This window comes from Thermothielavioides terrestris, chromosome 6 (assembly GCF_000226115.1).
Source record: "Thermothielavioides terrestris NRRL 8126 chromosome 6, complete sequence".
NCBI lineage: Eukaryota > Fungi > Ascomycota > Sordariomycetes > Sordariales > Chaetomiaceae > Thermothielavioides > Thermothielavioides terrestris.
The window spans coordinates 1,012,731-1,040,263 of NC_016462.1; the positions used below are offsets into that span (position 1 = coordinate 1,012,731).

Below are 27,533 nucleotides of genomic sequence, written 5' to 3' on the forward strand. Positions count from 1 at the left end.
AGCGGGTGGGTCAGTTTGGGGAAGGACGGCTGAGGCTGGAGTGCTTGATGAGAATGCGACTGGCCGTGTGGTTTCGAACGCTTCCTGAACTACTACAGGGTCTACTAGCCTTGATTTCAGACACTAAATCAAGGACTCGGGACGGTCTGAGATGAATTTGCGGAGCGAGGGAAGTATTGCTGTACTGCGAGATAAGCGAGTCCCCCAATCATCGATGGGCTGCGAGTCAGGGTTTTGCTTTTTTTAGAAAAATGCCCAGGTAATTTCCTTGGCCATAATTACCCCTGAGTGTACGGAATACACTACACTGTACACGTACGCTGGAGTTATCGACAATGACCCAAAACCATGCCTACGAGAACTCCAAATCGGCGTCAAGACTCCCCCACTTGGCCCTCGCCATATCCGCGAAGTAATTCGTCTTGGGCGCCCAGACCCCCGTCCCGCCCTTGGGCAGCACCTCCCTCACATTCTTCAGGTAGGTCGACGTCAGGCTCATCATGGACTTCTCTGGCATGGGCGCGCGCACGCGCGGCACGGCGACCTGGGCTCCCGTCTCGCGCATGCGGCGCAGCACGCGCACGAGCAGGCGCGCGCTGACGTCGGCGCCAAGCGTCCACGAGGCGGCCTCGTAGCCAGTCAGGAACAGCAGGTTGGGCACGTCCTGCAGCATGGCGGAGCGCCAGGCGAAGCGGTCGCACCAGCGCACGGGCGGGCCGCCGTCGACGCGGAAGGCGATGCCGCCGCCGAAGCGCAGGCGCAGCCCCGTCGCGGTGACGATCACGTCCGGGCGCAGCGCCGCGACGCTGCCGCCGGGGTTCAGCTCGATGGCGTCCGCCGTGACCGTGCGGATCGTGCCCGTCGCCACGTCCGCCTTGCCCGACCGCAGCGCGGCGAAGAAGTCGCCGTCCACGCAGGCGCAGAAGCGCTGCTCCCAGGGGTTGTACCGCGGGCGGAAGTGCGGGTCCCACGGGATGTGCGGCGGCAGCTGGCGCTGCGTGGCGCGCCGGATCACGATCTTGGCCAGGCCCGGCCAGGTGCGGCAGAACCAGGTCCTCAGGTGGCCGGTCACCAGCCAGAACATGCGGCTGAGGTAGTGGGCGGCGGCGGCGGGCAGCACGGCGAAGAGCAAAGCCGTGATGAGCCCGTTGGAGGGCAGCGAGAAGATGTAGCCCGGGCTGCGCTGCAGCATGGTGACGTGCTTGGCGGTCTCGGCCATGGCGGGGAGCAGGGTGACGGCGGTGGCGCCGCTGCCGATGATGACGACGTTCTTGTTGGTGTAGTCGTAGTCCTTGGGCCAGAACTGCGGGTGGATGACCTTGCCGGCGAAGCGGTCGATGCCGGGGATCTCGGTCTCGAGCGGCTTCTCGTAGTCGTAGTAGCCGGTGCCGAGCAGCACGAAGCGCGCGCGGAAGGTGGCGGGCTGATCCCGCCCGGCCACGGCAACCTGCAGCTCCCAGTTCTTGTCGGCCGAGCTCCAGTTGGCCGACACGACGCTGTGGTCGTAGAGAATGTGGTGGTCGATGCCCTGCGACTGGGCGGCCTGGGTCATGTAGGCTTTGATCTGGTCGCCGGACGCGAGCGTGGACTTGTGCTTCCACGGATACCAGGGGAAGCCAAACGTGAAGATGTCCGAGTCGGAGCGGATGCCGGGATAGCGGAACAAGTCCCATGTCCCTCCGAGCGAGCTCCGTCTCTCGAGGATGGCGTAGGTCGTATCGGCGGGGCCTTCGGTTTGGATGCGGTATGCGGCGTTGATGCCGGAGATGCCCGCTCCGATGATGAGGATGTCAAAGAATAGGCCGTCATCGGGCCGCCCATTTGGGATGCCGTTGGGGATGCCGTTGGCCATGTGGACGCGGCGAGACACAGGAAGTCTGATGAATCAAAGTGGTGGTTTTGGAGGACTGGCGGTTTTTTTGCATAGACGCTTCACCCCTTCCACTTTTCTGTGTGTTTCTGGGAGTAAAAAGCAGCTGGTTAAGACATAGATTCAAAGATATCATGATCTGGAAGGTGTGCGTTGGATGCTTTGCAGTTTCTAGAGCGGAGAGCGAGCCTCGGCTTGTGGTTTTCTTCCGTCCATGCATTACGGGTACCCACAACTCTGATATTGCGGTAGTTGTACATACACGCGTCATTAACGTCTGCCGGGCGGCAACTCGATGCGCCTCGCAAGGTGACTTACGAATGAACTAGCGGGATCTCGCCGACGTCGAGGAGACGGCTCATGGGTCCATCGGAAAAGACCCGATGGGCTCGGCAATCTGACCAAGTAGTTTGTTCTGTACAGTGAACGTCAGCTGCAGTAGTCATGGCGGAACGGGACATCGCAAGCTTCTACAGGTTGGGCCAGACTTTGCGAACCGCTGCCGCTCGGAAAGACTAGTAACCCCAGTCTAGGGAGCAAAGGCAGGCAACATGACATCACACGCTGCGGTACTGTAGTCCGTATAACTACAAGTGTACATACCCTGCTTCCATGACTGTCTGCAAACCTGGCGCATTCCGAACTCGGGAGTCGGAAGCTAAGCCTGGAGGGGGAAGTAATGCCGAGCGAGTGTAGTGAAGAGAGGAGCCAATTTGGAAATACCCCAGTGTAGCCATCACAGTGAACGCGGAAAGCAATGCACACGGTGTTATCCCCTCTGCTTTCTCCGCACGACGCCGAAAATCTTGAACCTTGGACTCATTCTACACCAACCTCACCTCCATTACCGGACAACGGGCACGCAACGGCCTCGGCACTCTTCTTCGGCCTGGCTTCATTGTCATGTGAAGATACCAGTTCAGAGAAACGAAAGTTTACGAACTCCATCCATTGCTAACCCAAGGTTTCCTAGCATAGTGTACTTGTGTATGTTGCCGTCCGCGACTCCGCAAAGGCACCCCTGCTTACCCCGACCCCCGCAGCTTGATGTCCGTCGTGGAGAGGAAGAACTTGCGCGCCGCCCGCGCCGCCTCCTCGGTCTCGGCCGCAAACCCGATCTTCGGCCCCAGCAGCAGGATGTCGTGCGGACAGTGCGGTGACGCATGCAGGTGCGTCGTCCACCCGGCCTCGCGGTACCGCCGCTCCAGCAGCACGATGTCGTCCCACAGCACCTCCCGGTCCCCGCCCTGCACAAACAGCGGCGGCGGCGCCGGCATGCCCTCGTCGCTGACCGTGAACGGGTGATGCAGCGGCGCGAGGTACCCTCCATTCAGCTCCACCGAGTCCACCTGGCCCTCCACACCATCGACCCCCGCCACCGCGGCGGCCCCCCACCGCCCGAACTCCCGGTTGAGGTAGTCGGTCTTGTAGTTAGGCGACGCGCGCATATCGAGGCGCAGGGCAGCGCCGACGTCGACCCAGGGCGACCACAGCGCGACGGCGGCGGGCGGGGGGAGGCCGAGCTCCGCGCCGTGCTCGCCGAGGTAGCGCAGCAGCGCCAGCGCGACCGTGGCGCCGGCCGAGTCGCCCGACAGCACGACCTGGCGCGGCGGCACGCCGCGCCCGCGCACCAGCGCCACGTACGCCGTCAGCGCGTCCTGCACCGCGGCGGGGAACCGGCCCGACCCGTCGCGCGCGCTGGCCAGGCGGTACTGCGGCGTGCACACGTGCGTGCAGCCCAGGTGGCGCAGCAGCGTCTGCGCCGTGAAGCCCGTGTCGGCGTCGCGGCCGGTGCCGATCGCGAAGCCGCCGCCGTGGAAGTGCAGCGCCACGACCAGGTCCGGGCGGACCAGCGCCGGGGGCGGCGGCCGCGCCGGCGTCCAGGTCGTGCCGATGCTTGTCGGCTGGATGGTGGCGTCGGCCAGGGCGCCTTGGTAGAGCTTCGGATCTTGCGGCGGGAGCACTTCGAACCGGTTGCGCTCGCGGCCGGGCCGCAGGCTGAGCCGGTCGCCCCAGCGGAGCAGCGACCAGTAGAGCAGCACCAGGCGCACGATGCGCATGCGCACCGCCTGCTGGAGAGACCATTCTCTGGTCGGCCGCGTCCACGGGAGCAGGCATAGGAGGATGTCGAAGCCGAAGCGCGAGAGGATGAACGGGGTGCTCAGGAACGTGTAGACGTAAGAAAAGAGCATGGTGCCCTTTGTGTTGCGCGCCGGGACCGGTGCGAGGGCAGTCTGCGCCGGCTTCATGTTGGGCTGTATCGTGCAAAACGGCGTATGTACTGAGAGCTTCAAGATGGGGACGGCTGAGGTGGGAAGGGTGTTGGTGTAAGTGGTAAGGTCCATTGCTTCCTATATCGTTTTCGGGCCCCCTTACCCCTTCTGCCAGGCCACCCACCCACTGGGAGTGCAACGGTGGGGCCAAGCCCCATCTGCGCTACGGGATGCATCCGTAGCGAGGCTGGAAGCCCGAACCCTCGTGGTACGGTTGTCCTACTGTGTAGTGTGTAGTTGGTTGTTTCACGTGTAAGTCAACGGCGGGTAATTGTCCCTGCCGAGCAGCAACACAGTCCGAACCAAGTCAGGGGAAAATTAGGCATCTCGGCGGTAGCTATTCGCGAAGTATCGAGAACGCCATTTTTGATTCGCGCATGCTCTAAATCGTTGATTATACACTTGATCAAGTTGGGAAGCCCCTGAATCGCATCTCCAGCCAGCTATCCTACCCTACAGATGCTCTCTTGCTTCCACCCTACGGCTTCACCGCGCCCGAGGCAACCCGGTCGCGCACGAACTCCTGCAGCCAGGTCGGCCAGCCGCGGATGCCCGACAGGCCCGTGGCCGAGCTCGGAATCACCAGCTGGCCGCCGCGCCGGCTCTTGATCTGCGCCACCACCTCGTCCGCCACCCGGTCGCTGGTCAGCATGCGCACGCCCGCGCGCTGCAGCCGGCCCTCGAAGCTCTGGACGAGCGGCGTCCGGACAAAGTTGGGGTGCACCACCGTCGTCAGCACGTGCGGCGCCTTGTGCTGGTGCTTCAGCTCGGACGCGAGGGCCTCGTGGAAGGCGAGCGCGCCGGCCTTGGTGGCGGAGTAGTCGGCGGCGGTGGCGAGCGCGACGAAGGAGGCGATGCTGGCCAGCGTCACCACGTGGCCCTTGCCGCGCTGCACCATGTGCGGCACGAACTGCTGCGTGGTGAACCACATGGACATCAGGTTGACGCCGAGGATGCGCCGCAGGAACGCCTCGTCCGCCTGCAGGATCGGCGCCGTGCGCGCGATGCCCGCGTTGTTGACCAGGATGCTCGCGTGCCCGAGCTCGCGGCGCACCGCGTCGGCCGCCGCCGCCACCGACTCGGACGACGTCACGTCGCAGCGGAAGAAGCGCACCCGGGCGTTGCCCTGCAGGTCTTTGGGCAGGTCCTGGATGTCCAGCACGGCGACGCGCACGCCGAGGGCGGCCAGCCGCTCGACGATGCCCTTGCCGATGCCGCTCGAGCCGCCGGTGACGACGGCGATCTCGTTGGGCCAGTCCCAGCCCGGGGCCGCGGTCAGGCGCCACGAGTTGTGCGCCATGGTGTTGAGCGCCCGGTTCGCCGTGCGCAGGAGCCCCAGGGCAACGAGGACGCGAAGGACGGTGATGGCTGGAGGGTGCGGCAGTGACGAGAGGGATGCCGCAGCCCACTGCGGGAGGTGTTCCGCGACGATGCCGAGAACATGCCGCACCGTGTCAGGGCGGTATGTCAGGGACAGGAGAATTGGCCCGGTGAAGAGGGGGGAGAGGACTAGACGGGCTGCGGAAACGATCGTGTCGACGACCGGAGAGGAGAGTACAGAAGCCATGGTCAACAAGTGGCGGGCTGGCAAGTTGCGACAGCAGCCTTCGAGGAGGATGAGAGGTGATCGGGTCTTCAGATAGGGTCTAGAATGAACGAGACAGCCCCAGGCAGGATGGAGGACTCCGTCTCACAGTTGGCTGAGGTGTGAACTTCATTTTGAGACGTTGGCTCTACATCTATCACAATCTGACATCTATCCGAGTATCCGTGGAATCCGAGCGGGGGGACGTGTTACGTGGTGTTGCATGGTGGTGGATCTGCGCAACCCGGCTCGAGTCCGGTCGACCTCGGCTCTTCTCCCGAAGGATTCGCAAGCTAAACCCCACTCAGGAAATCAAGGTGCTGTCTCTAGGTATGTTAGGGCACGTGTCAACCAGTTGCAGCTCGCGTCGCTCAAACGGGTTGCAACGCCAAATCCCCCCTGTTTTTGTAGCCTTACCCCGGATTTCCGTCCTCCGCGCTCGGCATTCGCCACGGCTCCATTGCCACGCGCGCTCGCAATCCAAACCTGCCTCAGTCTTGAATCCTAGCGATAATGGTATTTCCAGGGCGCTTCAGCACGGGTTGTCTGCGCTGCCGCCAGCGGAAAGTCAAGGTTCGTTTTCGACAGGAAGAGCGGAGAAAAAAAACCACTCGGCCGGTCGTCGACTAACTGCCCGCCCAAAAAGTGCGACGAAGCTAAGCCTTCATGTCGCCGCTGCTGCATCTACGGCAAGCCATGCCCCGGCTACACGGACCAGTTTCAGTTCCGGCATCGCGGGAGCCAGTCCAGTCCGTGGTCAGCCGTCCTCGTCCCGGAGCCGGCTCCGGCCGGTGGGAAGCAAGGGCAGACCGGCGTAGCGGGTCCTGACCACCGCCGGGGCTCTCAGTCTCCACGCGAGGATCAGCAGCAGCAGCAGCAGCAAGAGGAACAACGACAAAGACAAGCCGGCCAGATCGTACGATGGGACCAACCTGTCGATATTGTCCGCGCCCCAGACCCGTCCTACGATGACGTGTCTCTTTTCTATTTCGTCCGTCGCTTTGTGTCTCCCAACCCGGAAGACGGCTTCCCGGGCCACCTGAGCTTCCTGCCCAGCATGTATGACTCCCGCAGCCAGGGCCTGCTGGAGAATGCCACCCTGTGCGTCGCCCAGATGGCGGCGTACAACAAGTTCGGCGGCGAGAAGTTCCGCGTCCAGTCGTACCGCCACTACGGCCGCGCCATCCGCATGCTGCAGGAGATCATCCGGTCCGAGGACCAAGCCACCGATGACAAGGTGATCACGTCGATCCTGCTCCTGTGCACGCTGAAGGACATCAGCGGCGAGGCGGCAGGCGACCCGGGCGAGCACGCGCCCGGGCTGTTCTACCTCATAGAGAAGCGGGGGCCCGAACAGATCGTGACAAGTAGAGGGGCGGAGCTCCTGTTCTTGGCCCTCATCCGGTTGGTGAGTGGTGGTGCTCTTACTTTCACCTCCCTGACGGCTTGCGTCTGCCGCTACATTAACGAGGTGGACTAACGTTTCTTCGGCGGTTAGCAAGTGTATTCGTTCCTGCACGACGACGACACGTACGTCGATCCGGGCGCCATCGCCACGGCCTGGGGCGTGTTCGACCCGCTGCTGCGGGCGCTGGCCATGATGTCCCGGACGGTGTCGCTCCGCAACCGGCTGCTGTCGCCGGACCACGCGCTGCTCGACCCCCAGGAGCAAGCCGCCCTCCTGCAGAGCTGCTTCGAGACGCTCGACGACTTCCACAACTGGGACGCCGAAGCGGCCGCCTACTGGCGCAACACGTTCGAAGGGCGCACGACGCCGACCGCGCTCGGCGAGGTCGCGGCCGGCACGACGCACTACGACCCGGAGACGGCGTGCATCATCATCCTGGTGCGGTCCGAGCGGCTGATCCTGCTGATGAGCATGATCGCGTACCACCACTACCAGCAGCACCAGTACGAACAGCAACAACAACACCAGCACCAACAACAACAACAACAACCAGGAGACTCCAGCATCCACAACAGCAGCAGTACCATCCCAGACCCATGCCTCACCGCGTGCGTCCCCATCCTGGAACAACACGTGCACCTGGCAATCGAGGACATGCTAGCCTCGGTTCCCTACGCGCTGGGCGACGTGGGTCCCGGCGGGGCGCCGGGGACGCTGGCGCACGACGGGGCGGCGGCGATCGTGATCGTGCAGTCGATCCGGCTGGTGGCGTCGTGCGCGCTGGCGTCGCCGGAGCAGCTGCGGCGCGCCACGGCCGTGCTGGCGCGCCTCGACGCCGGCATCGGCATCCGCGCTGCTGCGGGGCCGGGGCTGCGCGTCGATGAGCAGGAGGGGGAGGAGGGAGTGGATGATGGGGTTGTTAAGAGTTCGAGGTGGATGCGGGAACAGAAGTTCTTGCGCGAGCGGTTAGCGGCACGTGGCGGGTTGGGTGCTATGGGGACGCCGCCGGCGTCGGCGCCGCTGCTGCCGCTGGCGTTGCCGGATGCTGCTCCGGCGGTCGGCTGGGGTCCGGAGCTGACGAGTCCTCCTGCTCTTGGCTTGGCGGGCGAGGAGTGGTTTCTTCCGCCGTATGTGGGCTGAGGGAAGGACTCGAGAAGGCCCCAGGGGATGAGAGCCCGTCATATGAATGGGATGTGGATGGCTGGGATGCGTGTATGAGATCACTCGGCCGTCTTTCGGGTCTCAGGGGTCAGGGTCTTGTTAATACAATATGCCAGTAATATCCGTGAGCTACTGCGTGTATTCCGTACACGTTACCTTTCGCAGCTTAACAAATTAGATTCGGGACGCCCTCTTTGGTGCCTGTTTTTCTAGGATAGGTATGGATGTTGACACTCCACGACGGAATAGTCGCACGGTCGATCGCCCTGTGGCACTCACCCCCCTCCCCATTTCCTCCTGCACTCGCAGGCTAGGCTAAATCGGGTTGGACTTTGCGACTTGCGTGGCCGCTCGGTGGGGTCCCCGAGTCCGAGAGCCGAGACTTAAACCCTGCTGAATGTACTATTAGCTGGGATCGGGCGAGGTACAGTACAGACCGGAGGACTCCGTAGATCCGTACAGCACCGACATTCGGCACTATACAGTCCACAGTATGCCACAGAAACGGCCGTGCTGTCTCGCCTGCTTCGCTCCGTGTTGCCGGCTTCGACTTTCTGGTGGACATGCCTTGAGTTCGCCTCGACGCGCGTTCAACGGAGCACTGGGCACTGGCACTGAGAATCATCGTTCCTGACCCCGAACTGATCATTCCCTCACTCTAAGCGGCTTCATTCCGTTGAATACCACCTCCTGCACCGTTGATCTTCGGTTCCCTCCTCATGAGCCAGGGTTCATAAGTACCTACCTCGTCTTCTCCTTCATCCCCTTTCGGTACCACATGGTCTCCTTGTTGTACTGCCGCTTCCCTCATCACTAGTCTCAACATGACACTAGCATCTCAGCTCTTCGGCTTCCCCAGCCTCACACTCGCCGCGGCCGTCGAAGCCCTCTTGGCCATCAGGCTGTATCCTGATTATGTCCGCTCACATGGCCACCTCATGGCCGTGGTCGGTGCGATCTTGGTCAACTATGCGTTTGGCATCGTCTTCTGGGCGTTTCTGTACCCGAGATTTTTTAGCCCCCTGCGCCGAATTCCTGGCCCTAAAGTAGGTTGGCAGTCTGGCTTCCCAGGTTCCCAGAAAATCAAAGAAGCTGACCATGTCGCACCACAGGCGCTACTCAGCGCCGCCTACATATCTCTGATCGTCAAGGATGGCCCCGGGGGTAACCTCTTCCTGGATCTCGCCGAGCGCTATCCGGATCAAGATCTGATCGCCCTCGACGCCTTTGGGCGCCAGATCCTCGTTGCTAAGCCTCGCCTGCTGGCCGACCTGCTCGTCCACAAGTGCTACGACTTCTCCAAGCCGAAGAGGATCAGCGCGTTTCTGCGCCGCATCATCGGCGATGGCCTGATCACCCTCGAGGAGGACCAGCACAAGTTCCTCCGGAAGAACACCATGCCTGCCTTCCACGCCCGCCACATCACGGAGCTGTATCCGATGATGTGGGCCAAGGCCGGCATCCTGATGCGCGCGCTGAACCGCGAGATCGCCAACGCCGCTGGCGCCGAGTCCAAGGGCTCGGCCGTCCTGGAACTGACGAGCTGGGCGAGCAAGGTCACGCTCGACATCATCGGCGTCGCCGGCATGGGCCGCGCCTTGAACGTGGTCGAGAAGGCGAGCGATCCGCTGCAGGAGATCTACGAGCAACTCCTCGAGCCGGACCGCGAGAAGCTCATCTTCGCCACGCTCTGCCTCGCGGTCGGCTTTCCCGTCATCAGGATGTTTCCCTGGAAGATGAACGATCTCTTCGTCTACCTTATCTCTTCGCTGGACAACATCTGCCGGGACCTGATCCGGGAGAAGAGACGGGCCATCCAACAGGACAAGGACGACCACTTCGACATTCTGTCGCTCCTGATCAAGTCCAACAACTTTGACGACGAGGTCCTCAAGGACCAGCTCCTCACCTTCCTGGCAGCAGGGTATGTCTATGTCACCCAGGAGCTCACTATCATCACCACCATTGCACCCACCACTAACTTATCACCCAATTCAACAGACACGAAACCACCGCCTCGGCGCTGACCTGGTCGTCCTACCTGCTGGCCAAGCACCCGGAGTACCAGCAGAAACTGCGGGACGAAGTGACCGCGGCGCTGGGCGAGATCATCACCGCGCAGCAACAACAACAACAACAGCCCCCACCATCCGCCGACGTCCTGGCGGGCACGCTGCGGCAGCTGCCGTACCTGAACGGAGTAATGCACGAGACGCTGCGGCTGTACCCGACGGTGCCGCTGACGATGCGGGAGGCGCTGCGCGACACGCGGCTGGGCGAGCAGGCGGTGCCGCGGGGCACCGAGGTGGTGGTGTCGATCTGGCAGATCAACCGGTCGCGTGAGATCTGGGGCGCCGACGCGGCGGCCTTCCGGCCCGAGCGCTGGATCAACGCGGACGACGGCAGGGCCAACAGGCATGGCGGGGCGAAGAGCAACTATGATTTTCTCACCTTCCTCCAGGGCCCGCGCAGCTGCATCGGCCAGGAGTTCGCCAGGGCCGAGATGCGCTGCTTGCTGGCTGCGCTGGTCACGTCGTTTGAGTGGGAGCTGGCCATGGACGAGGACAGCGCCGTGCCCAGGGGCGTCATCACCATCAAGCCGGAGCATGGCATGTACTTGAGGATGAGGCCGCTGCGGCAGGGGGTTTGAGGAGTGGCTGGCTATCGTCCGGCGGTGATGTAGCATGATACTGATGATTTCGAATGTCGAGTGTCAAGGTATGTCACCGGGGAGTCTGAATGGTTTAGTTATGGCTCTATGCTGTCGTTACTTATTGTCACGACATAGAATACATTTCCTCCGCCACCGCTCACAACGGTTGTAGTCCGCGACGCTCCATCAAATCACCGCTATCCGGTCCCCCTTCCGTCCCTCTAACTTCGCCCCTCAGAGACGGTTATACCGGCAACGGTGGCAGGCCAAGAGCATGCACTGCGTGCATTCATAGATATAGAGCGGAAGGTCATCGTGGCACTGTTCACAGCGGTTTTCGCCGTGGCGGACTTGCCAGTTGTCGTGCTGGCACTCGTGGTTGTGCACCAGGTTGCGCCTCTCCCTCTCCACTCGGTTCGCCCTCCCTGCGTCGTTGAGCTGCTGGGCGCCGGGATCGCGATTGACGATGACATTCGCGCGGGCGAGCAGCCGGTCCTCGTTCCATTGCGGACAATCGCACGTCTTCCACTTGGCTCCGCAGATGTAGCAAAACTCGGCCTTGCAGCGACAGGCTGGGCAAGGGCAAAATAATCCATCAGCAATTTGTCTTGTTTGAAGGAAGAGGATGGGGGCAAGCGATGGGGTCGGTCCTTACTCATGTGATTACACCCATATTCCAGCTCGACCAGGCGATGGCAAGCATAGCACCGCTGCCAGCCGTTCTCGGCCGCGACGCGAAGCAGCTCCTGCACCGCCTCGTCGTGCGGGCAGTCGCCGTCGTGCGCGGCGCCCTTGCAGATGGCGCAGGTTTTCTTGCCGCAGCGGACGCAGGTGGCCACGTCGGCGACGACGAACGGCGGCGGCACGAACGCGGAGCACGCCGGCCGGTGGCAGTACGTCCGGTTCGGCGTGTCCATCTCGGCCTTCCTGGCCAGGAACTTGCCCGCCAGCGTGGCCGAGAGGAGCGGCCGGCAGCCGTCGAGCGCGATCGCCCGGCCGCAGCACCGGGGCGGGAACAGCGACTCGTCCGTCAGCGACAGCGTGAACAGCGTCGCCAGGCACTCGCGGCAGTAGTGGTGGCCGCATTCGCAGCGGGCGACGTCTGCGCTGGGGCGGTGGTCGCCGCAGCTGTTGCACTCGATGGTCGGCTGTTCGCTGCCGCACCGGCCGCTTCCGCTTGGGTGTGTTGATGGCGAGCCGGGCCGGCTCGCGGCCCACGTCGAGGACTCGGCCGGGTGTTGGTCGAGCGGAACGTTGAATCTCCAGAGCTCGGTCAGACGTTGCTCGTCGTCGTCTGAGTCCTGGTCCTGGCAGCGCACGACCTCAGCGCGTCGGGCAGACGCCGCTGTTGACGGTGCCATACCGCCCGAGCTCAGCCGGCTGGCGAGCACTCGGTCCTGCGCCGCTTGCTCCTCTTGCTGCGTGATGGCGCGGATTAGTTCGGCGTCGAGCACGACAGCGCGGGCGATGCTGCGGCACATGGCGCTGTCGGAGGCTTGGGTTGCGCACGACGACAGCTCGGCCTCGAAGAGCTGGATGGCGCACTCGAGGTCGTCCGCTTCTCCTTCACGGCCTTTTCCCTTCCTCCCATTCTTCAGGCTTTCCAGCTCCTCGCGCTGCAGCTGGAGAGCAAGCCCGAGGTCTTGCATGAGTTGGTCGTCGGCCGACATGATGATGGCGATGACGGGAGCAGGCGGCAGCTCAGGCCGGAAGGGTGATGTGCCGGCGATGGAAGATGATGACGGTTTTCGGAGTGACAAATTTGATGAGCGTCTTGCCAGCCGTTTTTCCTTTGACAGATCGGGTTGCAGAAGAACCCAGGAGATACAGTCGGTTTGGCATGGAGAGAAGAATCGGTGGGCCTCAAGCTGGCGACAAGGCGACAAACGGACGCTTGACGCTGGGTGGCAAGAAGGCTGCGGAAGGATATGCAACCTCCCGACCGGACGGAAGAAAACAAGATTAAAGAACCTTGCGATCGTTAGTTTTGGCTTTGGGGTTTGGGTATGTTCCCCGGAAAGCGAAAGTCTCTGATACCCGATAGGACGGGCTGTGATCCGTACCTGTTGGCCAGAGTGTAGACTCTACAACCACGCAAAACAAAGTCGGTGTGCTTCCCAATGTCTGAGTGGGAGGCTGGGAGTTGCTTAAAGAAAAATATCGCGCGCAATGAACGAGATGAATTAAGCTCACAGTTCCATTGGCACAGAAAGCCGCGTACGTGGAGACAGGTAAACAAATTGTGATCAGAGATTGAATTCGCAGGCAGAGCCGGCAGAGCCTAAGCTGGCAAATCGAGGAGGGCCTGAAAAGATTGCCTCTTCAAGTAGGTGTTGATAAGAGCGAAATGTGTACAAACCAAGGTCTGAACAAGAGCGGATAGGATCGCAGGGAGGAAGGTGACACCACCCTCCTTCAAGGACAAGACAACGATTGCATACCTTTTCGTACGGGCCCCGTGATCTCTGATAAGTGTTGCCTCGAGAGTCTTGGGTATCGAGTCCATCCCGGCGAGATGACGACGGGGATGCGCATCTCGGGTGGTGACTTGAACGTGCCGTTAGCTATATCCCTCCTCGCTGCTTCCCATCGTGCCCGTTGCCATTCTTCCTTAGCCTGACGGACTTTTTCTCGGGCATCGTCTTCTTGTTGATTGACGACGGTTGGGGGTTGAGGGAGAGTCTCGATGTCGCACCTAGATTTCGCGGCTCGAGATGAACAGGCTACCTGCTGAACGGATTACCACAGTACGGCCGAGTAGGAGGGGCTGTAAAACACTGACAATCGGTGATTGGCTGCCTCAGAGTGCCAGGGCGAGCACAAAACATCTTTCAGTTGCGGCTTTGCCAAACAAGCCTGGGCCTCTCCTCAACAGTCCTTCCACCGACTGTGGGAGACACCAGACACCACGCAAAATCAGAGGCTCAAGGACAGCCTAGCGCAGAAAAACCTGGACGAAGACAGACCAACGATGCAATGTAGGTGTTGTATTCGCGCATGTGACTGCTCAACCTAGAAGCGCCGACTGACATGGATGGCCTTCCCCGGGTTCCCCCCGAACAGCGGTGATCAGCTCCCCAAGTACCTGGTAACGAGAACGGCAGTTTCGCCCCGCCCTCTTCCATTCACCGCAGCGACTCGCGCAACAACTCCAAGCTTTTGTTGCAAAAGGACAAAATGCCTGGACGCGGCCAGTCCCCTCCGTCCAGCGCACCGGACAGCGTTCGCTGTGGCTCTGAGTACTCTGATGAACCTGCCTTCCACCTGTTCCCGCTTCTCCCAACGGAGCTGCACGTCCAGATCTGGAGGGAAGCCGCCTCGGTCGTCCGGATGGTTTCTATGCAGGCGGACACGGTTGAGCAGAGAAGCCGGCGGTTCGCCCGAAGGGGGGTCCGCGATCCGCAACACGCTCGCGAGAGGGTACCTGCGCTGCTCCACGCCACTCACCAGTCCCGCCAGGTTGGCTTGACTATCTACAAGCATCGATTCGAGATTGCCCCTTGGAACGGCCGCCTATGGGAGACATACATCCTCGCCGACCATGACATTCTCGTCCTCAGCTACGAGGCCTTAAGCAGTCTGGCCGACAGGTGTGAGATTCAGCACATGGACCAGTTCCGCCTTCTCGAGTTCGAAAACCCGCTTGCCTGGGCCGCGCTAGTCGGCGCGGCTGGACGCGGAGAGCTGGGTTTTGAAACCTTCGAGGAACTTGCGACGCCGCGGATCAAGACGCTCTTGCAGTATTGCGCCGAGCCTCCGGTCATGTACTGCTTCCGTGGCAACCTTGCGGGTTTAAGGCGGCTCGTTCTCTACAGAAAGGAGACGGAAGAATGCTGGCCCGGCCTCTACCGCGACCCGGAGGTCTTAGCCAACCTCGACCAGGCTTTTGCAGCCGTCGCGGACAAGGGTCAGATAACACCGCTGGCTGACGCCACAGTCGGCCCTCTTCCCGAGCGCTACCGCTGCCGGCTTGTCTCCTGCCCGCACCATCCAGGAGCGTGCAATGGTGAACGGCTTTCGATTGGCGTCGCCGGTACGCCTCTCGACCTGGGTCAGTGGTTGAAAGCCTGTTACATCCAAGATGTGCTCCGCCGCAGTGTGGGCCTTTTCCATGGCGGCTTCGGTGACGACCCGGACGTCCAGGACATGGCCGTGTGGCACTTCTCCGAACCGCCGTACCAGCCGGCTCGACCGAGGGCAGCCACCGATAAACTCCCCGCCGCCAATGAGCACCCGTGTGCGGGTGCCTTGCGGTCTCTCGCTTATGGCGTGGCCTGGCAAATGGCCACGATTTACACGAGCTATTGCAACTGGGCTGTACCTTGTCAACGGCGTTATCCGGATGACCCTCGACGGTATATCCGGATCACTTCGGAGGAGGTTGAGGGAGGTCTCCCGGAGCTGGACAGAACGCCAGACTGCGGACCTTGCCGGCTCACGAGGCCCGGGAGCCAATATATCGTCGTAGGTTCTCACCAATTTTAAAGGGATAGCGCAACTATTGGGTCTATTAGACGACCAGCGGTGTCTCGAAGAATGTATGGATTAACTCCGGACATAGGTCACGTTGCCAGCTCGCGTCCGGCGAACTTGATCATTCGAATCTGGTCTCGTCAGGATCACGGCGCCATTCATGCCTCCGAAAAAAAAAAAAAAAAAAAAAAAAAAAAAAAAAATAAAGAAACAAAAAAAAGAAAGGAAAAAAAGGAAAGAAAAAGAAATTGCTACTGAAACCGAGACTGGACCGTCGCTGACTTGCTTACAACCACGACTGAGTTCGCCTGAGAACGAGAGAAGCCGAAGATGGGGTTTGCGGGCTACCGGAGATAACCGGCAACCATTTGCCAAGATGGCCCGAATCGGAGATCTTTACTGCATCGCCGATGGTTAACGCCGGCGGCCGGCACTCCACCAGGGAGAAGAAGGAGGGGCGGCCGAAAGCGGGGTTGCCAACAAGCGGCATGCAGAGGTCTTACTCAGACCCCCCATCGCAGACCGGTCCATAAATGAGGACAGTGAGCATTGTCGTCTGAGCCGTCAATTGCCACTCACTTTCACACAAGTATCGTGCTCAGCTGTGTCGACAAGAAAGCGAAAACCGACCAACATGACGAAGGTTCTCTTGACAGGTAAGCGCTTGTGTGGAACTGCGGTATCACTCTCCAGCGTGTGGCTGACTGCGTGCGTAGGTGGCTCCGGCTTTATTGCTGGTAAGTTCCAAGACAGCATGCCTTTTTCTTTCCATACAATATGCATACCCTCCTCCGAGGCAGTCGAGCGAGGATCTGTCCAGGAGATGGAATTATGGCTCAGGATGACGGCGCTTTTGAGCACACACACCCCAGACTGACACACCCCACCCACAGCCCACATCCTGGAGCAGCTCCTCGCCAAAGGCCACAGCGTGGTGACGACGGTGCGCAGCGAGGACAAGGCGGCCAAGATCCGCGAAGCGCACCCCGCGCAGGCCGTGTCGGGCGACCTCGTCGTGGCCATCGTGCCCGACATCGCGAAGCCCGACGCCTTCGACGAGGTGGTCAAGACGCCCGGCCTGGAGGTTGTCTTCCACACGGCCTCGCCGTTTCACTACAGGTGGAGTGCGTACACCCTCCCCTCTCACTCCCTCACATCCTCCCCAACCCCAAACACAGCTAACCAAAATCCCCCCTCCCAGCCGACGCCCAAAGAGACCTAATCGACCCAGCGGTGATCGGCACGACCGCGATCCTGCAGGCGGTGGCGCGCTCCGCGCCGACAGTGCGGCGGGTGGTCGTGACCTCGTCCTTCGCAGCCATCATCGACGAGGCGCACACGGCCGACCCGACGCACACGTACACCGAAGCGTCATGGAACCCGGTGACGCTGGCCGACATCCACCGGTCGCGGCCGACGGCGTACCGCGCGAGCAAGACGCTGGCCGAGCGCGCGGCCTGGGCCTTCGTGCGCGACCCGGCCAACGGCGCCCGCTTCGACCTCGTCACCGTCAACCCGCCCATGGTCTTCGGCCCCCTCGCCCCCGCGCACTACGTGCCCGCGCTGGACGCGGTCAACACCAGCAACGAGCGGGTGGTGGACTGCCTGCGCGGCAAGTGGCGCGACGAGGTGCCCGAGACCGGCGCGGCCATGATCTGGGTGGACGTCAGGGACGTGGCGACGGCGCATGTGAAGGCCGGGCTGGAGATCCCCGAGGCCGGTGGCAGGCGGCTGTTCACGACCGCGGGGCTGTTCAGCCACGCCGAGATGGCGAGCATCGTGCGGAGGAACTTCCCTGAGTATAAGGACCTGCTGCCGACGGAGGAGACCAAGGGCGGGGAGCTGCCGCCGGAGAACGAGCGGTACAAGTTCGACAACTCGGCGACCAGCGCGCTGCTGAAGATCGACTGGATTCCGTTTGAGAAGAGCATCGTCGATACGGTAAACAGCCTGAAGAAGGTTGGTGCGTAGGGCTCGCCGTCGGCGCAGGACTGTACTTGTGACGATAGAGAATAGACGAGCCTAGGCAATAGCCGTCGTCGCTTTGCTTTGCCTACCGGGCCTCCAACTCTTTAATCCGTTTCAGGATCCCAACTTTCCATTCCGCATAGGCCTTCCTCTTCCTCTCGCTCAGGTAGTCGTATCGTTCCTGGAACATGCTATCCGGCCGCCCAACCAGGCCCATCACCACCGCCTCCCCCGCCGCCGCCGCCCCGTCCTCCCTCTCCCCATCCTGCCTCGCCCTTTCCCTCTCCGCCAACTCCTCCACCCCCCTCACCCACTCCAGATCAAACCACCCCCGCCGACTCCCCCTCACAGCAGCAACATCAAACTCCCTCACGCTTACCTCCCCTTCCCACCCATCCCACCACCCATCCTCCTCCTCCGACCCAGCCTGGGCCCCAGAAGAAGACGGAACCAGCACCTCCCGCCTAGCCCGCTCCAAGCAGGCAGCCACCTCGCGGCGGAACCGCACGTACCGCTCGCGGTCGACCTCCTCCCCCTCGCGCGGCCAGGTCACGCCGCGCCAGACAAAGATGTACAGCGCGCCGAGCACGGCCACCGGGTGCGCGCGCGCCCACGCGTCGCCCGTCGGCTGCCCGCCCGGCGCCAGGACGGACTCGAGCCCCGCCGCTACCACGGGGCCGATCGGTGCTGGGCCGAGGTGGGTTGTCAGAAAGCGCAGGGTTGGGCGCATCCATCGGGGGAGGGCGGGGGGTGCTGGGGTGGGGGCCGTGGGTTTGGGAGTGGTGGTGGTGGTGCGTTTCTTGGTGGGGGTGTCGGTGAGGGGTGTGGCGCTGCTGCTGGTTGGGTTGCGGAAGTGAGAGAGGGATTGGTCTTTGCTCGGGGTGGTGCGCGAGGGCGGGCCGCGGGATTTGCTTGCCAGCGGCGAGGTGGCCAGGAGTTGCTGTTCGCGGAGCTTGGAGCTGGGCGTGCGGATGCGGCCGCTGCCGAGGACGCCGCCCGGGGTACCAGGTGTGCGGCTCGGTGTGGACCCAGCGGCGGGGAGGATCTTGTCGAGGTGGTTGAACAGCCGCTTGTAGATGCGCGGAGGGATCGGGGGTCGCGGGTCGATGGGCGGCAGGTCGAGTGCCGTCTTGAGCCGTTCGCACGCGAGATGGGCGCAGGCGTATGGCCGCGCCGTTTCCTCCTCGGCCTTGAGCGTGCTGGCGCGGTGCCTCGACTGCGCGAGCAGAGAGCTCGCCAGCTCCGTGAGGGGCTGCGGGAGGGCCGCGTTGTGCGTCGGCAGCAGCGACAAAAGCGACTGCTCAATGGAGCGGTTCATGATTGCCGCTGCGTTGAGCTCGCCAAGAATGTGGAGGTTCGAGGTTTGAGTTTGCCGATTGTGGGTTGCCTGATCGTTCGGCTTCCCCAGCTCTTCCTTCCACTAACGAGTCGCATGGAATCAGGCGACGCGATTGAGCACGGGTGGTGCGACGCCAGATCACGTGTGCTGACTGGGCAGAACTGGGGTGGCGAGATTGCCAAGCCTTGCGGAATAATCCGTGGGCAATCAGCGGCTTGCCTCCCCCAACGTTCGGCGGTGCTTTGCATCATTCTTCTTCCCTTCCGCAACCCGCAGCTGCATCCCGCCAGATCTGACATTTTCGCCCGCAGTCAGCGGGCAGTCAGCGCACACCATGGCTTTCCACGCAAGTGGGCTGCCGGTGAGTTTGACCGTGTGGAACTCCAATTTTATCTCCTTGCTAAGCGAAACCGTTTTCCAGAGCATCGCGGCCGCGACGTCGGATCTGTGGCCGTCGCTGGCCAACACTCTCGCCGTCCCCTGGAGAGTGCCGACCCCCGCCGCTCCGACGCCGAAACCTCGACTACCCCGCGCCGCCGCCGCGCCTCATGCCGGGGCGCCCACCGCAGCACGCTCCGTTGCTGCCAACGAGGACGCTCCGATCCACGCGCAAAGGAACACGGTGGCCCAGGCGAAACCCGAGCTCCCCGACTTTCTCCGCGACGCTGTCCTCTCACCGCGCTTCCTCGACCGCCGCCTCGCCAACGCATCACCTATCGACGTCTTCTCTGAATTGTCGACCCTGTCTCCTCGCTCGCTCGCCATGGCGAATCCCCTCATGCGCCGCTCCTATGCCGCCTTGGTGGGCCGCCCCCTCATCAGGCTGCCCGGCCTCCGGTCCATGAGCACCTATCAGCCGAGCCGCATGCAACAGTTTACCTGGATCCGGTCGCACTCCCCCTTACTCAACATGCAGTCCCGCGCCTTTGGCACCGGCGGCGTCCCGCGCGATCTTCTCGCCAACCGCGAGGCCGTCGCCAACCGGAACCCGAACAGCGCCACGGCCCAAAACTCTTTCTATCAGCTTCTTTTGAAGGCTAACATGCCCGCAATTGTTGTTGAGCGGTATCAGTCTGGTGCGCTATGACCGCGATTCGTTTTCTGTTGTCTCTGGCCCATGCTAACGCGGTCATTGCAGGACGGTTTGCGACGAACGAGGCGGCCGACGAGGCTTACCAAAAGGCGCTGGCCATGATCAACGGCAGCACTGGTGCTGCCGCCCAAGGCGACGCGGCCGCCAATGCCGCTGGGCTCAACTCGACCGGCCTCCAGGCTGTCGGCCAGGCTGTGGCCGCTCACCGCGCCGGTGGCAACATGGCCTTCTCGACAGGCAATGGTGGCAAAAACGGGCCTCTGCACGTTATCGTGGACGAGACGTTCGGCACGGCCGCTCTGCGATGGATCAAATTTCTTTTATGGTTCGGTCTTTGCGCATATCTCAGCCTGGTCATCGTTACCATGGTCGTTGAGGGCATGACCACCTTCAAGCGACCCGGGAGCAAAGTTGAGGGCGTCGAAGCCAAAGCCGAGAACCAGAAGGCCCGCTTCAGCGATGTGCACGGCTGCGATGAGGCCAAGGAGGAACTCCAAGAGCTGGTCGAGTTCCTGCGGAATCCCGAAAAGTTCAACAACCTTGGCGGCAAGCTTCCCAAGGGCGTCCTCCTCGTCGGGCCCCCCGGCACTGGCAAGACTCTGTTGGCTCGGGCGGTAGCCGGCGAGGCTGGTGTGCCCTTCTTCTTCATGTCTGGCAGCGAGTTCGATGAGATCTACGTCGGCGTGGGCGCCAAGCGCGTCCGCGAACTCTTCAATGCCGCCAAGGCCAAGGCTCCTTCTATTGTCTTCATCGATGAATTGGACGCCATAGGCGGCCGGCGCAACTCGCGCGATGCCACCTACGTGCGCCAGACCCTGAACCAACTGCTGACCGAGATGGACGGCTTCGCCCAGAACAGCGGAGTCATCATCCTGGCCGCTACCAACTTCCCCGAGTCCCTCGATAAGGCGCTCACCCGCCCCGGCCGTTTTGACCGGCATGTCGTCGTCTCCCTCCCCGATGTCCGCGGCCGGATTGCCATCCTGAAACACCACGCGAAGAAGATCAAGATGGGTCCGGATGTCAACATCGAGGCCATTGCGGCCCGCACTTCGGGCTTGTCCGGCGCCGAGCTCGAGAACATCGTTAACCAGGCAGCCGTGCGCGCCAGCAAGACCAAGGCCAAAGCCGTTATGCAGACGCATTTTGAGTGGGCCAAAGACAAGGTCCTCATGGGTGCCGAGAAGAAGACGATGGTCATCACGCCCAAGGAGAAGGAGATGACGGCGTACCACGAAGCCGGCCACGCGCTGGTTGCCTACTATTCCAAGGACAGCTCCGGCGAGCTCTACAAGGTTACCGTGCTCCCTCGCGGACAGTCGCTGGGCCACACGGCCTTCCTACCCGAGATGGACAAGTACTCGTACACTGTTCGCGACTACATGGGCCACATCGACCGTGCCATGGGTGGCAAGGTCGCCGAGGAGATCGTCTACGGCAACGAGTATGTGACGAGCGGCGTCAGTGCAGTACGTGGTTTTCCCCTCCATTTCCTTACCCCGGCATATCCGAGTATTTCGCTGACTGAAAGCCTAGGACCTCGACTCGGCCACCAGGATAGCGTGGCAGATGGTCGCGCAGCTCGGCATGTCAGAGCGTCTCGGCCCCGTCGAATACATGCGCAAGTACGAGCGGCTGAGCTCCGAGACCCGGGCCATGGTTGAGGCCGAGGTCAAGAGGGTGCTCGACGATTCGTATGCGCGCGCCCGCGCCCTGCTGATCTCCAAGAGGAAGGAACTCGACCTGCTCGCCAAGGCCCTCGTCGAGTACGAGACGCTCGACCGCGCCGAGATCGAAAAGGTCCTGCGCGGGGAGAAATTGGAGGGGCGCATCTCCGTGCCGCTCGGGCCGATGGCAGTCCCGAAGCCGGCCCAGGGCGTGGAGCCCGGCCTGCCCATGCCACCGATCGGTGGCGGCGGGGCGGACGGTGAAGGAGCGGGTCCGGGAAGCCCACCGCCGCCTGCGCCGCCGCCGCCGGCACCCGCGAGGGCGATCTTTGAGCCCGCGAAGGAGCAGGAGTAGAAGAGGCGGGGACCGGTGGTGAGTGAGTGAGCTGCTTTTGGTTAGCACGGCAGCGTGGGTCAGGCACCCAAATGCGGGCTCGTGACTTTGCGCTGCCGAGAGATTGCGGACGATAGGGAACTGGTCGAACGGGCATGGGTGGCGTTTTGTGTTGTCATCACTTCAGGGGTCCGTATACCTCCCGAGCGGTGTGAATCTTCTTTGTGTGTTGTTCTCAATCAAGAAGGCGCCATAGCAAGGAATATATCTCTACTAGTTTATTCGAACCTGCTAGGGGACGGGTGAAAGCAACTTGGCCGGGCAGCTGTGCCTATGTACATGCACGAGTATATCCCGGAGCTAAGTCCGAGAAAAAAAAATGATGCTCATTGTTGAATACGATGCCCTTCGTCCCTCGGTCAGTTCCGCTGCCCAGCTAGCCTTGACCACACCGCCATGATACTTCCTCCATCCGCTCGCCCCTCACCACACCCCAGGAATAACCGCCCACCGGCCCCGGATCTTCTCCTCCCCAAACTTCTCCACATACCACTGCCGACCGCGCACCGCCCGCGGCAGCATCGCGGCGACCTCGTTCAGCACAAAGCACCGCGCCGGTGCGCACCCCCACCCGGCCGCCATCCAGAAGCCGACCCACTCGATCCACTCGACCAGGTAGTGCGGGTACAGCACGACCTTGAACAGCCCGGCCTGCGGAATCTCATAGTGCTTGTCCACGCCCTGTCCCTGGCCCTTCCCTCCCTTCCCCCGGGCCTGCCGCAGCCGGCGGCGGCGGATCTCCCGCAGCTCGTCGTCGTGGTAGTAGTTCGCGGCCAGGCCGAGGTAGAAGAGCGCCAGCCCGGCGGCGAACTGCGCGGTCGGCCAGGGCGCCAGGTGCGCGGCCCACTGCGCGGGCGTGGTCGGGCCGTACGCGCCCAGCCACGCGCCCAGCAGCAGGCCGTTGGTCAGCTGGAAGGCGACGCCCGAGAGGAAGATGATGATGTGCAGCGGCGACATGGACGGCTGCAGCCAGGGGAAGAGCAGCGCGCGGTAGGTGTAGTGCAGCACGAACAGGGCGGCCAGGACTTGGTTTTGGTAGGGCAGGCTTGGGGGTTCTTGGCCGCCGCTGCCGGCGGCGGCGGCGGCGGTGGTGGTGGTTTGGGAGCGCAGGGTGCGCAGGGTGTACAGCAGCGTCAGGAAGCCTGGCGTTTCCATCAGCAGCCAGCCCAGGCGACCGGGCAGGTTGAGGCGCGAGGTCACCGAGGTTTTGCCCATGCCGTACCAGGGTATGAGCCATTGGAGGGAGGCGGCCTGGGTGAGGGTTAGATGGCGAGAGAGAGGGAATGGTGGCGGGCGGGATGATTACGGACCAGGGGAAACCACTTCCAGACGGACAGGATGAGCTCGTAGTTCTCGCGATTAGGCGGGAACCAGTTGTTGATGAGGCCGACGGTTGAAGTAGCCATGGTGGGTGGTGTATTTCTTTCGGGGAGTGGCTGTTGTGATTATGAAGGGTGAAAACGCAGGTTGAGCTCAGTTCTGGGCACCGCTGTGTTCACTGTGAACTTTCAACGGGCTGAGTTCACCGCGCCGTTCCGGTCGGACGCAAGAGTGGTCGGGAAAATGAAAACGAGCAAATGAACGCTCAGAGTCCGCGACGCTGGGAGTTCGCGCAGATCAATCCGTCCCCGGAACCAGCTTCGTTGGCGCGGATGCACAATGTTATTCCGTACGCGGCACGACAGGCCCAACTCGAACACGCAGGTCCACGTCCAACATCAACAACATCTGGGGGCGGGTGATGTCAGGGAAACGAAACGAGACCCACCCCCGACGTTACCTTGTAACAGGAACCCTAGCCAATCGGATCCCGTACACTGCTGGTAACTTACACCTTCATCATCAATACGTTACACTTTATGTCCGCTCGCTCTTCAGTACTCCGTGCTGCCGGTTTGTCCACATTCAACACGTCTTAAGTCTAAATTCCCCTTAGCGAGGAGACAACAAGACAAGAAGTCCACGACACCACGACAGAAGGCAGCAATAATGAAGCTGAAGCGTGCTATTGCAGCAACAATGAAGCCGAAGCGTGCGATTGGTAGAGTATTCAACCAGGCCAATTGCCAAACCCTCGCTCGCCAGGCTGCCATGACCCAACCCCAGCCGATCCCATCTATCAATACAAGTACATCCCACACCGTGCAACCCCAAGCCTGCCTACCCAACCGCATTTAAAACCCCCTCTCTCACTGCCTCGCCGAAAACCAAACCACCCACGCCATGACCATCCCATCGTAACTCGTATCCATGATCCCCTTGCTTCGCACACGCCCGCTCAGTTGTGATTTGGAAATAAAAAAGCAGGTAAATCACATAACTACACAATCCCGCTCCCGCCCGCTACCCCCACCCGCCGCGCTCCCAGCCGGCACCGGCGCCGGCGACGACGGGCCTCCCCAGCCCCTTCTATACCCTCCCCGTCCCTCACCGCCGCGACCATCACCGTAATGGACAGCGGGATATCCACCCCTCGGACTCCGCCTTTCCTGCCCCTGCGCTTGCCCTGGAGCGGGAGCCAGCCCCGGATCCCAGCCCTGCGACGACGGCGGCGGTGCTGAGAGGAACCCGCCACCCGCAGCCCCGCTCCTCCCGCTGGCCCCGTCCGCCGTCGGAGGACTGGCCGGGTGGCTGGGGTGGCCCGCAGGCGGGACGTACGGCAGCTGCTTGGCCGCCTGTTCGTACGACGGGGGCGGGACGTCGTCGTCGTCGAGGGCGTCGGCGTTCGCAGGGCGGTTGGTGGCGGTGACGGTGGACGTGGTGGGGGTGCTGGTGGTGGTGGTGTGCGGGGGCAGGAGGGAGCGGACTGTTTGTGTGGAGGGGCGAGGCCGGCCGGCGGTGGTGGCGTCGGAGGACGATGCCTGGTGCGCTGGCTGTGCCAAGGACGGAGACGAGGTGGAGGCGGCGCGGCCGGCGCGCGGGGCTGACTGCTGCCGGCGGCCGGAGGAGCCAGTCGAGGAGGTGAGGGAGGTGGTGCTGTGCGAGGCGCCCCGGGCACGGCCGGTGGCGAGGGCGGCGGAGCTGCTGCCGCGGCGTGCGTGGCCGCCGGCGCCGGTGTTGGCGCCCGTGCGGGCTTGCTGCTCGATGTATTGCTCCGAGAGCATGCTCTCGCGGCGGCGGCGCGCTTGATCGGCGCGGGCGCGCTCGTCTTCTTCCTCTTGGAGCTGCAGCGCCAGCGCGAGGTCTCGGTCTTCCTGTTCGTGGTTCGGGGACAGTGGTGGCTCCACCGAGGCGCTCTGACGGGAGGCATGGGCGTGGGCGCGGCCGCGGCGACTCTGGACCGTTGTCCACCCGTCGTTGCCTCCGTCGTGGCCCGCGTCAGCCGAGCGACCGGCTGAGGGACCCGGCTGGTCGTGAGCCGCGCCGCCGACGAGGCGGAAGTCGCCCGAGAAGAACTCGGCGCTTTCGCCATTGACGTCGACGAGGGACTCCCACACAACCTCGGCGTGCCCGGCGTAGCCGGCGTCGGTAACCAGGGTGAAGAGCTCCAGGGTTTGCGGGTGGCGGTACAATGTCGCAAAGTGGTCGTTGCGGAAGAGGATCGCCACTGAGCCTGGCTTCATGGCCCTTCTGATGACGTCGAGCCCAAACCGGGTGAGCTGCGTCGCCGATATGCTGAGGAAAGACTTGATCGTCAGGAGGTCCTGATAGATCTGCTGCTCCTCCAAGCTAAGGCCGCGCTGAGGGTCGCACAGCTTCTCTTCGAGCTCGTCTTCTCGAAACAAGAGGTTCTGGGCGTCTTCGTACGACGCCGCTTGCCTCGAGAACGCCTCATACACTACGTCGTCTTTGGATGGCAGCCACCCGTGGATGAGCGGGATCGAAAAGGTCGAGTAAAGCGCCATCTCCTTGGTGTGCTCAAAGGTCCCCGGAATCATGTCGATGCGCTCCGTGGGATGAAGGTGCGTCAGCGATGTGCGTTTGAAGGCCTGGACAACACCCGGCGTCGGTATGAAGCGCGGATTGACGTTCATTCCGGTATGCAGACCCTGGAGGAAATCATACAGCTCCGTCATGTCCGGCAGGGGAACGTCCGGCTGCGTGCGCCTCTCCGACATCAACTCATCGAAAACGGCATCCAGCAGCAACCCGAGGCTGACTTGCTCGCGTGACCTCAGCGTCTCGACAAGCGCCGTGCTTGTCACGTCTGCCGGTGTTGTGAGACTCAACGCATTGACCAGCGCCACTAGCGGGCATGGCCCATTGGCGTTCTGGACGAGGATGGGCGACGTTCTGGGATTCTTGGCCGCTGTTGGGTCGTGCCATGTAATGTTCTTGATCTGGTATGTCTCGGACTTGTCAACAGGGCGCTGCGGTTTCGGGGGCGCTGCCTCGCTCGACCGTTGCGGAGATGAGGTAGGAGCTGGAGCTGTCTCCCCGCCTGCCCCCGCTGCAGACGTTGTGTTTGGAGCATCGTCCTCATCCTTGAAGTTTTCCCAAGTGCTCTGCCTCGAAAGGGGCCTAGGCTGCGTCTCCACGTCGATCAAGTTCCAGTCGTCTGTTCCCGCGGCCCCCTTGTTCAGCACCGGCGGCAGCTGCGCAGGGCTCTTGCCTTTGTCGATAGGCTTGAGGTCATCCCATGTACGGGTATCGTCGAGCACTTCCTCGTCAGCCGTGTCAATAAGCGTCGAAGAAATTGCCTGCTTCTTCGGCTCCTCCTCCCAACCGGCAGATCCTTCCTCCGAGGGGAGAGACAAGAGCGCCGGGGAGGCTGGTGTCGGCTTAGGGGTGGGCTGGCGCGATGGTTTTGCTGAAGCCCAAACATTGTCCCCGGCGACCTCCTGGTCCAGTAGCCTCGGGGCCGGCGGGGGGGTCGCCTTGTGTTCGTCGAGCGCTGGTTGCCAGGGATTGGTGCTGGTCTCGTTGAGGCTGAGCTGTGAGAAGTCGTCGACGGGAAGAGCCGGCAGTTGGGGGCGGTCAGCTGAATCTTGCTTGCCGGCCGCAGCCTCCGCCCCAAGAGACAACATCTTCCGTTTAAACGGGTTGGTTTCTGCTTTCGGCACTCCCCCTTCGGGCCCCAGGGCTGACGGCACTGGCAGAGAAGGTTGGCCCGTCGCAGCCGTTTGGTTCCCATTTGCGTCCGGCTCATGGCTACTGCCGGGTCCGGGCGCCACCGGCACTTCGCTCAGGCCATCCGTTTGTTTCGGCGCGGCTGCACTTTCGGCCCACACGTTGCCCTCCTCCCCAACGCCGACAAAGTCGGCATTGACGCCAGGCCTCACAGCGTTCATGGTGTCGGACGGCGGCGGTTCCGTGCTTCCTGCCTGGCCTTGACGTGGCCGAACTGCCTCGCCGTCCCATCTTGTGTCATCTGCCTCGTTGCTCGGTGCCCATGCTTCCCGTGCCTGCTGCAAGAGAGCTGGGTCGAGGGCGGGGTGCGCGGGAAGAGGCTTTCGCGTCACCATCGTGCAGCTATAGAGACCAGCTTGTAATTACGCCTATTCAGAGCTCGTGGTCGACGAGAGGGACCCCGTGGCCCGCGGCACATGAGTTGGTAGAATGCGAAGGCAGGCCAGCGGCGGCAACTGCTCGATCGCAGTCGAAACGGGAGATACGTCGTGTAGGGCCGGTCTAGTTCTCTATACCTAGTTGCAAGCAAAACCGCGGTCCTTGGCCGAAGTGGGATGGCCGATAGTGTCGTGGTGTCTG

At 62.5% G+C, this 27,533-nt stretch overlaps 10 protein-coding genes across 10 annotated transcripts; 5 read left to right on the plus strand and 5 right to left on the minus strand.

The window, feature by feature from the left end:
* Positions 1 to 352: 352 nt before the first annotated feature.
* THITE_124257 (uncharacterized protein) lies at positions 353 to 4,062 on the minus strand (the record flags this gene model as incomplete). The annotated part of the gene is made up of 2 exons (XM_003657523.1): positions 353 to 1,877; positions 2,900 to 4,062. 2 exons carry the CDS (start codon positions 4,060 to 4,062, stop codon positions 353 to 355), a joined length of 2,688 nt encoding a protein of 895 aa, XP_003657571.1.
* A 328-nt stretch (positions 4,063 to 4,390) lies between these two features.
* On the minus strand, positions 4,391 to 5,885 carry THITE_2123415 (uncharacterized protein). The gene has a single exon (XM_003657524.1). It carries the CDS (start codon positions 5,708 to 5,710, stop codon positions 4,622 to 4,624), a length of 1,089 nt encoding a protein of 362 aa, XP_003657572.1. The 5' UTR covers positions 5,711 to 5,885; the 3' UTR covers positions 4,391 to 4,621.
* A 539-nt stretch (positions 5,886 to 6,424) lies between these two features.
* On the plus strand, positions 6,425 to 8,276 carry THITE_2147922 (uncharacterized protein; the record flags this gene model as incomplete). The annotated part of the gene is made up of 5 exons (XM_003657525.1): positions 6,425 to 6,484; positions 6,588 to 7,136; positions 7,227 to 7,639; positions 7,715 to 8,146; positions 8,219 to 8,276. The coding sequence occupies 5 exons, from the start codon at positions 6,425 to 6,427 to the stop codon at positions 8,274 to 8,276; spliced, it is 1,512 nt and encodes a 503-aa protein (XP_003657573.1).
* A 750-nt stretch (positions 8,277 to 9,026) lies between these two features.
* THITE_2123418 (uncharacterized protein) lies at positions 9,027 to 11,111 on the plus strand. The gene is made up of 3 exons (XM_003657526.1): positions 9,027 to 9,343; positions 9,410 to 10,221; positions 10,299 to 11,111. The coding sequence occupies exons 1-3, from the start codon at positions 9,122 to 9,124 to the stop codon at positions 10,945 to 10,947; spliced, it is 1,683 nt and encodes a 560-aa protein (XP_003657574.1). The 5' UTR covers positions 9,027 to 9,121; the 3' UTR covers positions 10,948 to 11,111.
* Positions 11,112 to 11,184: 73 nt separating this feature from the next.
* THITE_2058763 (uncharacterized protein) lies at positions 11,185 to 12,599 on the minus strand (the record flags this gene model as incomplete). The annotated part of the gene is made up of 2 exons (XM_003657527.1): positions 11,185 to 11,522; positions 11,606 to 12,599. The coding sequence occupies 2 exons, from the start codon at positions 12,597 to 12,599 to the stop codon at positions 11,185 to 11,187; spliced, it is 1,332 nt and encodes a 443-aa protein (XP_003657575.1).
* Positions 12,600 to 14,127: 1,528 nt separating this feature from the next.
* Positions 14,128 to 15,435, plus strand: THITE_2132608 (uncharacterized protein; the record flags this gene model as incomplete). Its single annotated transcript, XM_003657528.1, has 1 exon — positions 14,128 to 15,435. The coding sequence occupies one exon, from the start codon at positions 14,128 to 14,130 to the stop codon at positions 15,433 to 15,435; it is 1,308 nt and encodes a 435-aa protein (XP_003657576.1).
* A 178-nt stretch (positions 15,436 to 15,613) lies between these two features.
* On the plus strand, positions 15,614 to 17,794 carry THITE_2123421 (uncharacterized protein). The gene is made up of 4 exons (XM_003657529.1): positions 15,614 to 16,079; positions 16,140 to 16,160; positions 16,317 to 16,547; positions 16,625 to 17,794. Exons 1-4 carry the CDS (start codon positions 16,058 to 16,060, stop codon positions 17,392 to 17,394), a joined length of 1,044 nt encoding a protein of 347 aa, XP_003657577.1. The 5' UTR covers positions 15,614 to 16,057; the 3' UTR covers positions 17,395 to 17,794.
* Positions 17,795 to 18,931: 1,137 nt separating this feature from the next.
* Positions 18,932 to 22,063, plus strand: THITE_2123424 (uncharacterized protein). Its single transcript, XM_003657530.1, has 4 exons — positions 18,932 to 19,091; positions 19,152 to 19,806; positions 19,869 to 21,292; positions 21,360 to 22,063. Exons 1-4 carry the CDS (start codon positions 19,065 to 19,067, stop codon positions 21,843 to 21,845), a joined length of 2,592 nt encoding a protein of 863 aa, XP_003657578.1. The 5' UTR covers positions 18,932 to 19,064; the 3' UTR covers positions 21,846 to 22,063.
* THITE_2123426 (uncharacterized protein) lies at positions 22,064 to 23,347 on the minus strand. The gene has a single exon (XM_003657531.1). It carries the CDS (start codon positions 23,097 to 23,099, stop codon positions 22,308 to 22,310), a length of 792 nt encoding a protein of 263 aa, XP_003657579.1. The 5' UTR covers positions 23,100 to 23,347; the 3' UTR covers positions 22,064 to 22,307.
* Positions 23,348 to 24,196: 849 nt separating this feature from the next.
* Positions 24,197 to 27,368, minus strand: THITE_2082787 (uncharacterized protein; the record flags this gene model as incomplete). Its single annotated transcript, XM_003657532.1, has 2 exons — positions 24,883 to 27,368; positions 24,197 to 24,753 (listed from the first exon to the last, which is right to left on the minus strand). Exons 1-2 carry the CDS (start codon positions 27,287 to 27,289, stop codon positions 24,197 to 24,199), a joined length of 2,964 nt encoding a protein of 987 aa, XP_003657580.1. The 5' UTR covers positions 27,290 to 27,368.
* Positions 27,369 to 27,533: the final 165 nt, after the last annotated feature.

Bases quoted from the DNA above. Each gene is read 5' to 3' on its own strand.
- THITE_2123415 (XM_003657524.1), bottom strand. From the start codon at position 5,710: ATGGCTTCTGTACTCTCCTCTCCGGTCGTCGACACGATCGTTTCCGCA.
- THITE_2123418 (XM_003657526.1), top strand. From the start codon at position 9,122: ATGACACTAGCATCTCAGCTCTTCGGCTTCCCCAGCCTCACACTCGCC. The intron at 9,344-9,409 runs GTAGGTTGGCAG...GTCGCACCACAG, and splicing joins GCCGAATTCCTGGCCCTAAA to GCGCTACTCAGCGCCGCCTA. The intron at 10,222-10,298 runs GTATGTCTATGT...CCAATTCAACAG, and splicing joins CTCACCTTCCTGGCAGCAGG to ACACGAAACCACCGCCTCGG.
- THITE_2123421 (XM_003657529.1), top strand. From the start codon at position 16,058: ATGACGAAGGTTCTCTTGACAG. The intron at 16,161-16,316 runs GTAAGTTCCAAG...CCCCACCCACAG, and splicing joins TGGCTCCGGCTTTATTGCTG to CCCACATCCTGGAGCAGCTC. The intron at 16,548-16,624 runs GTGCGTACACCC...CCCCCCTCCCAG, and splicing joins GCCGTTTCACTACAGGTGGA to CCGACGCCCAAAGAGACCTA.
- THITE_2123424 (XM_003657530.1), top strand. From the start codon at position 19,065: ATGGCTTTCCACGCAAGTGGGCTGCCG. The intron at 19,092-19,151 runs GTGAGTTTGACC...ACCGTTTTCCAG, and splicing joins TCCACGCAAGTGGGCTGCCG to AGCATCGCGGCCGCGACGTC. The intron at 21,293-21,359 runs GTACGTGGTTTT...CTGAAAGCCTAG, and splicing joins TGACGAGCGGCGTCAGTGCA to GACCTCGACTCGGCCACCAG.
- THITE_2123426 (XM_003657531.1), bottom strand. From the start codon at position 23,099: ATGGGCAAAACCTCGGTGACCTCGCGCCTCAACCTGCCCGGTCGCCTG.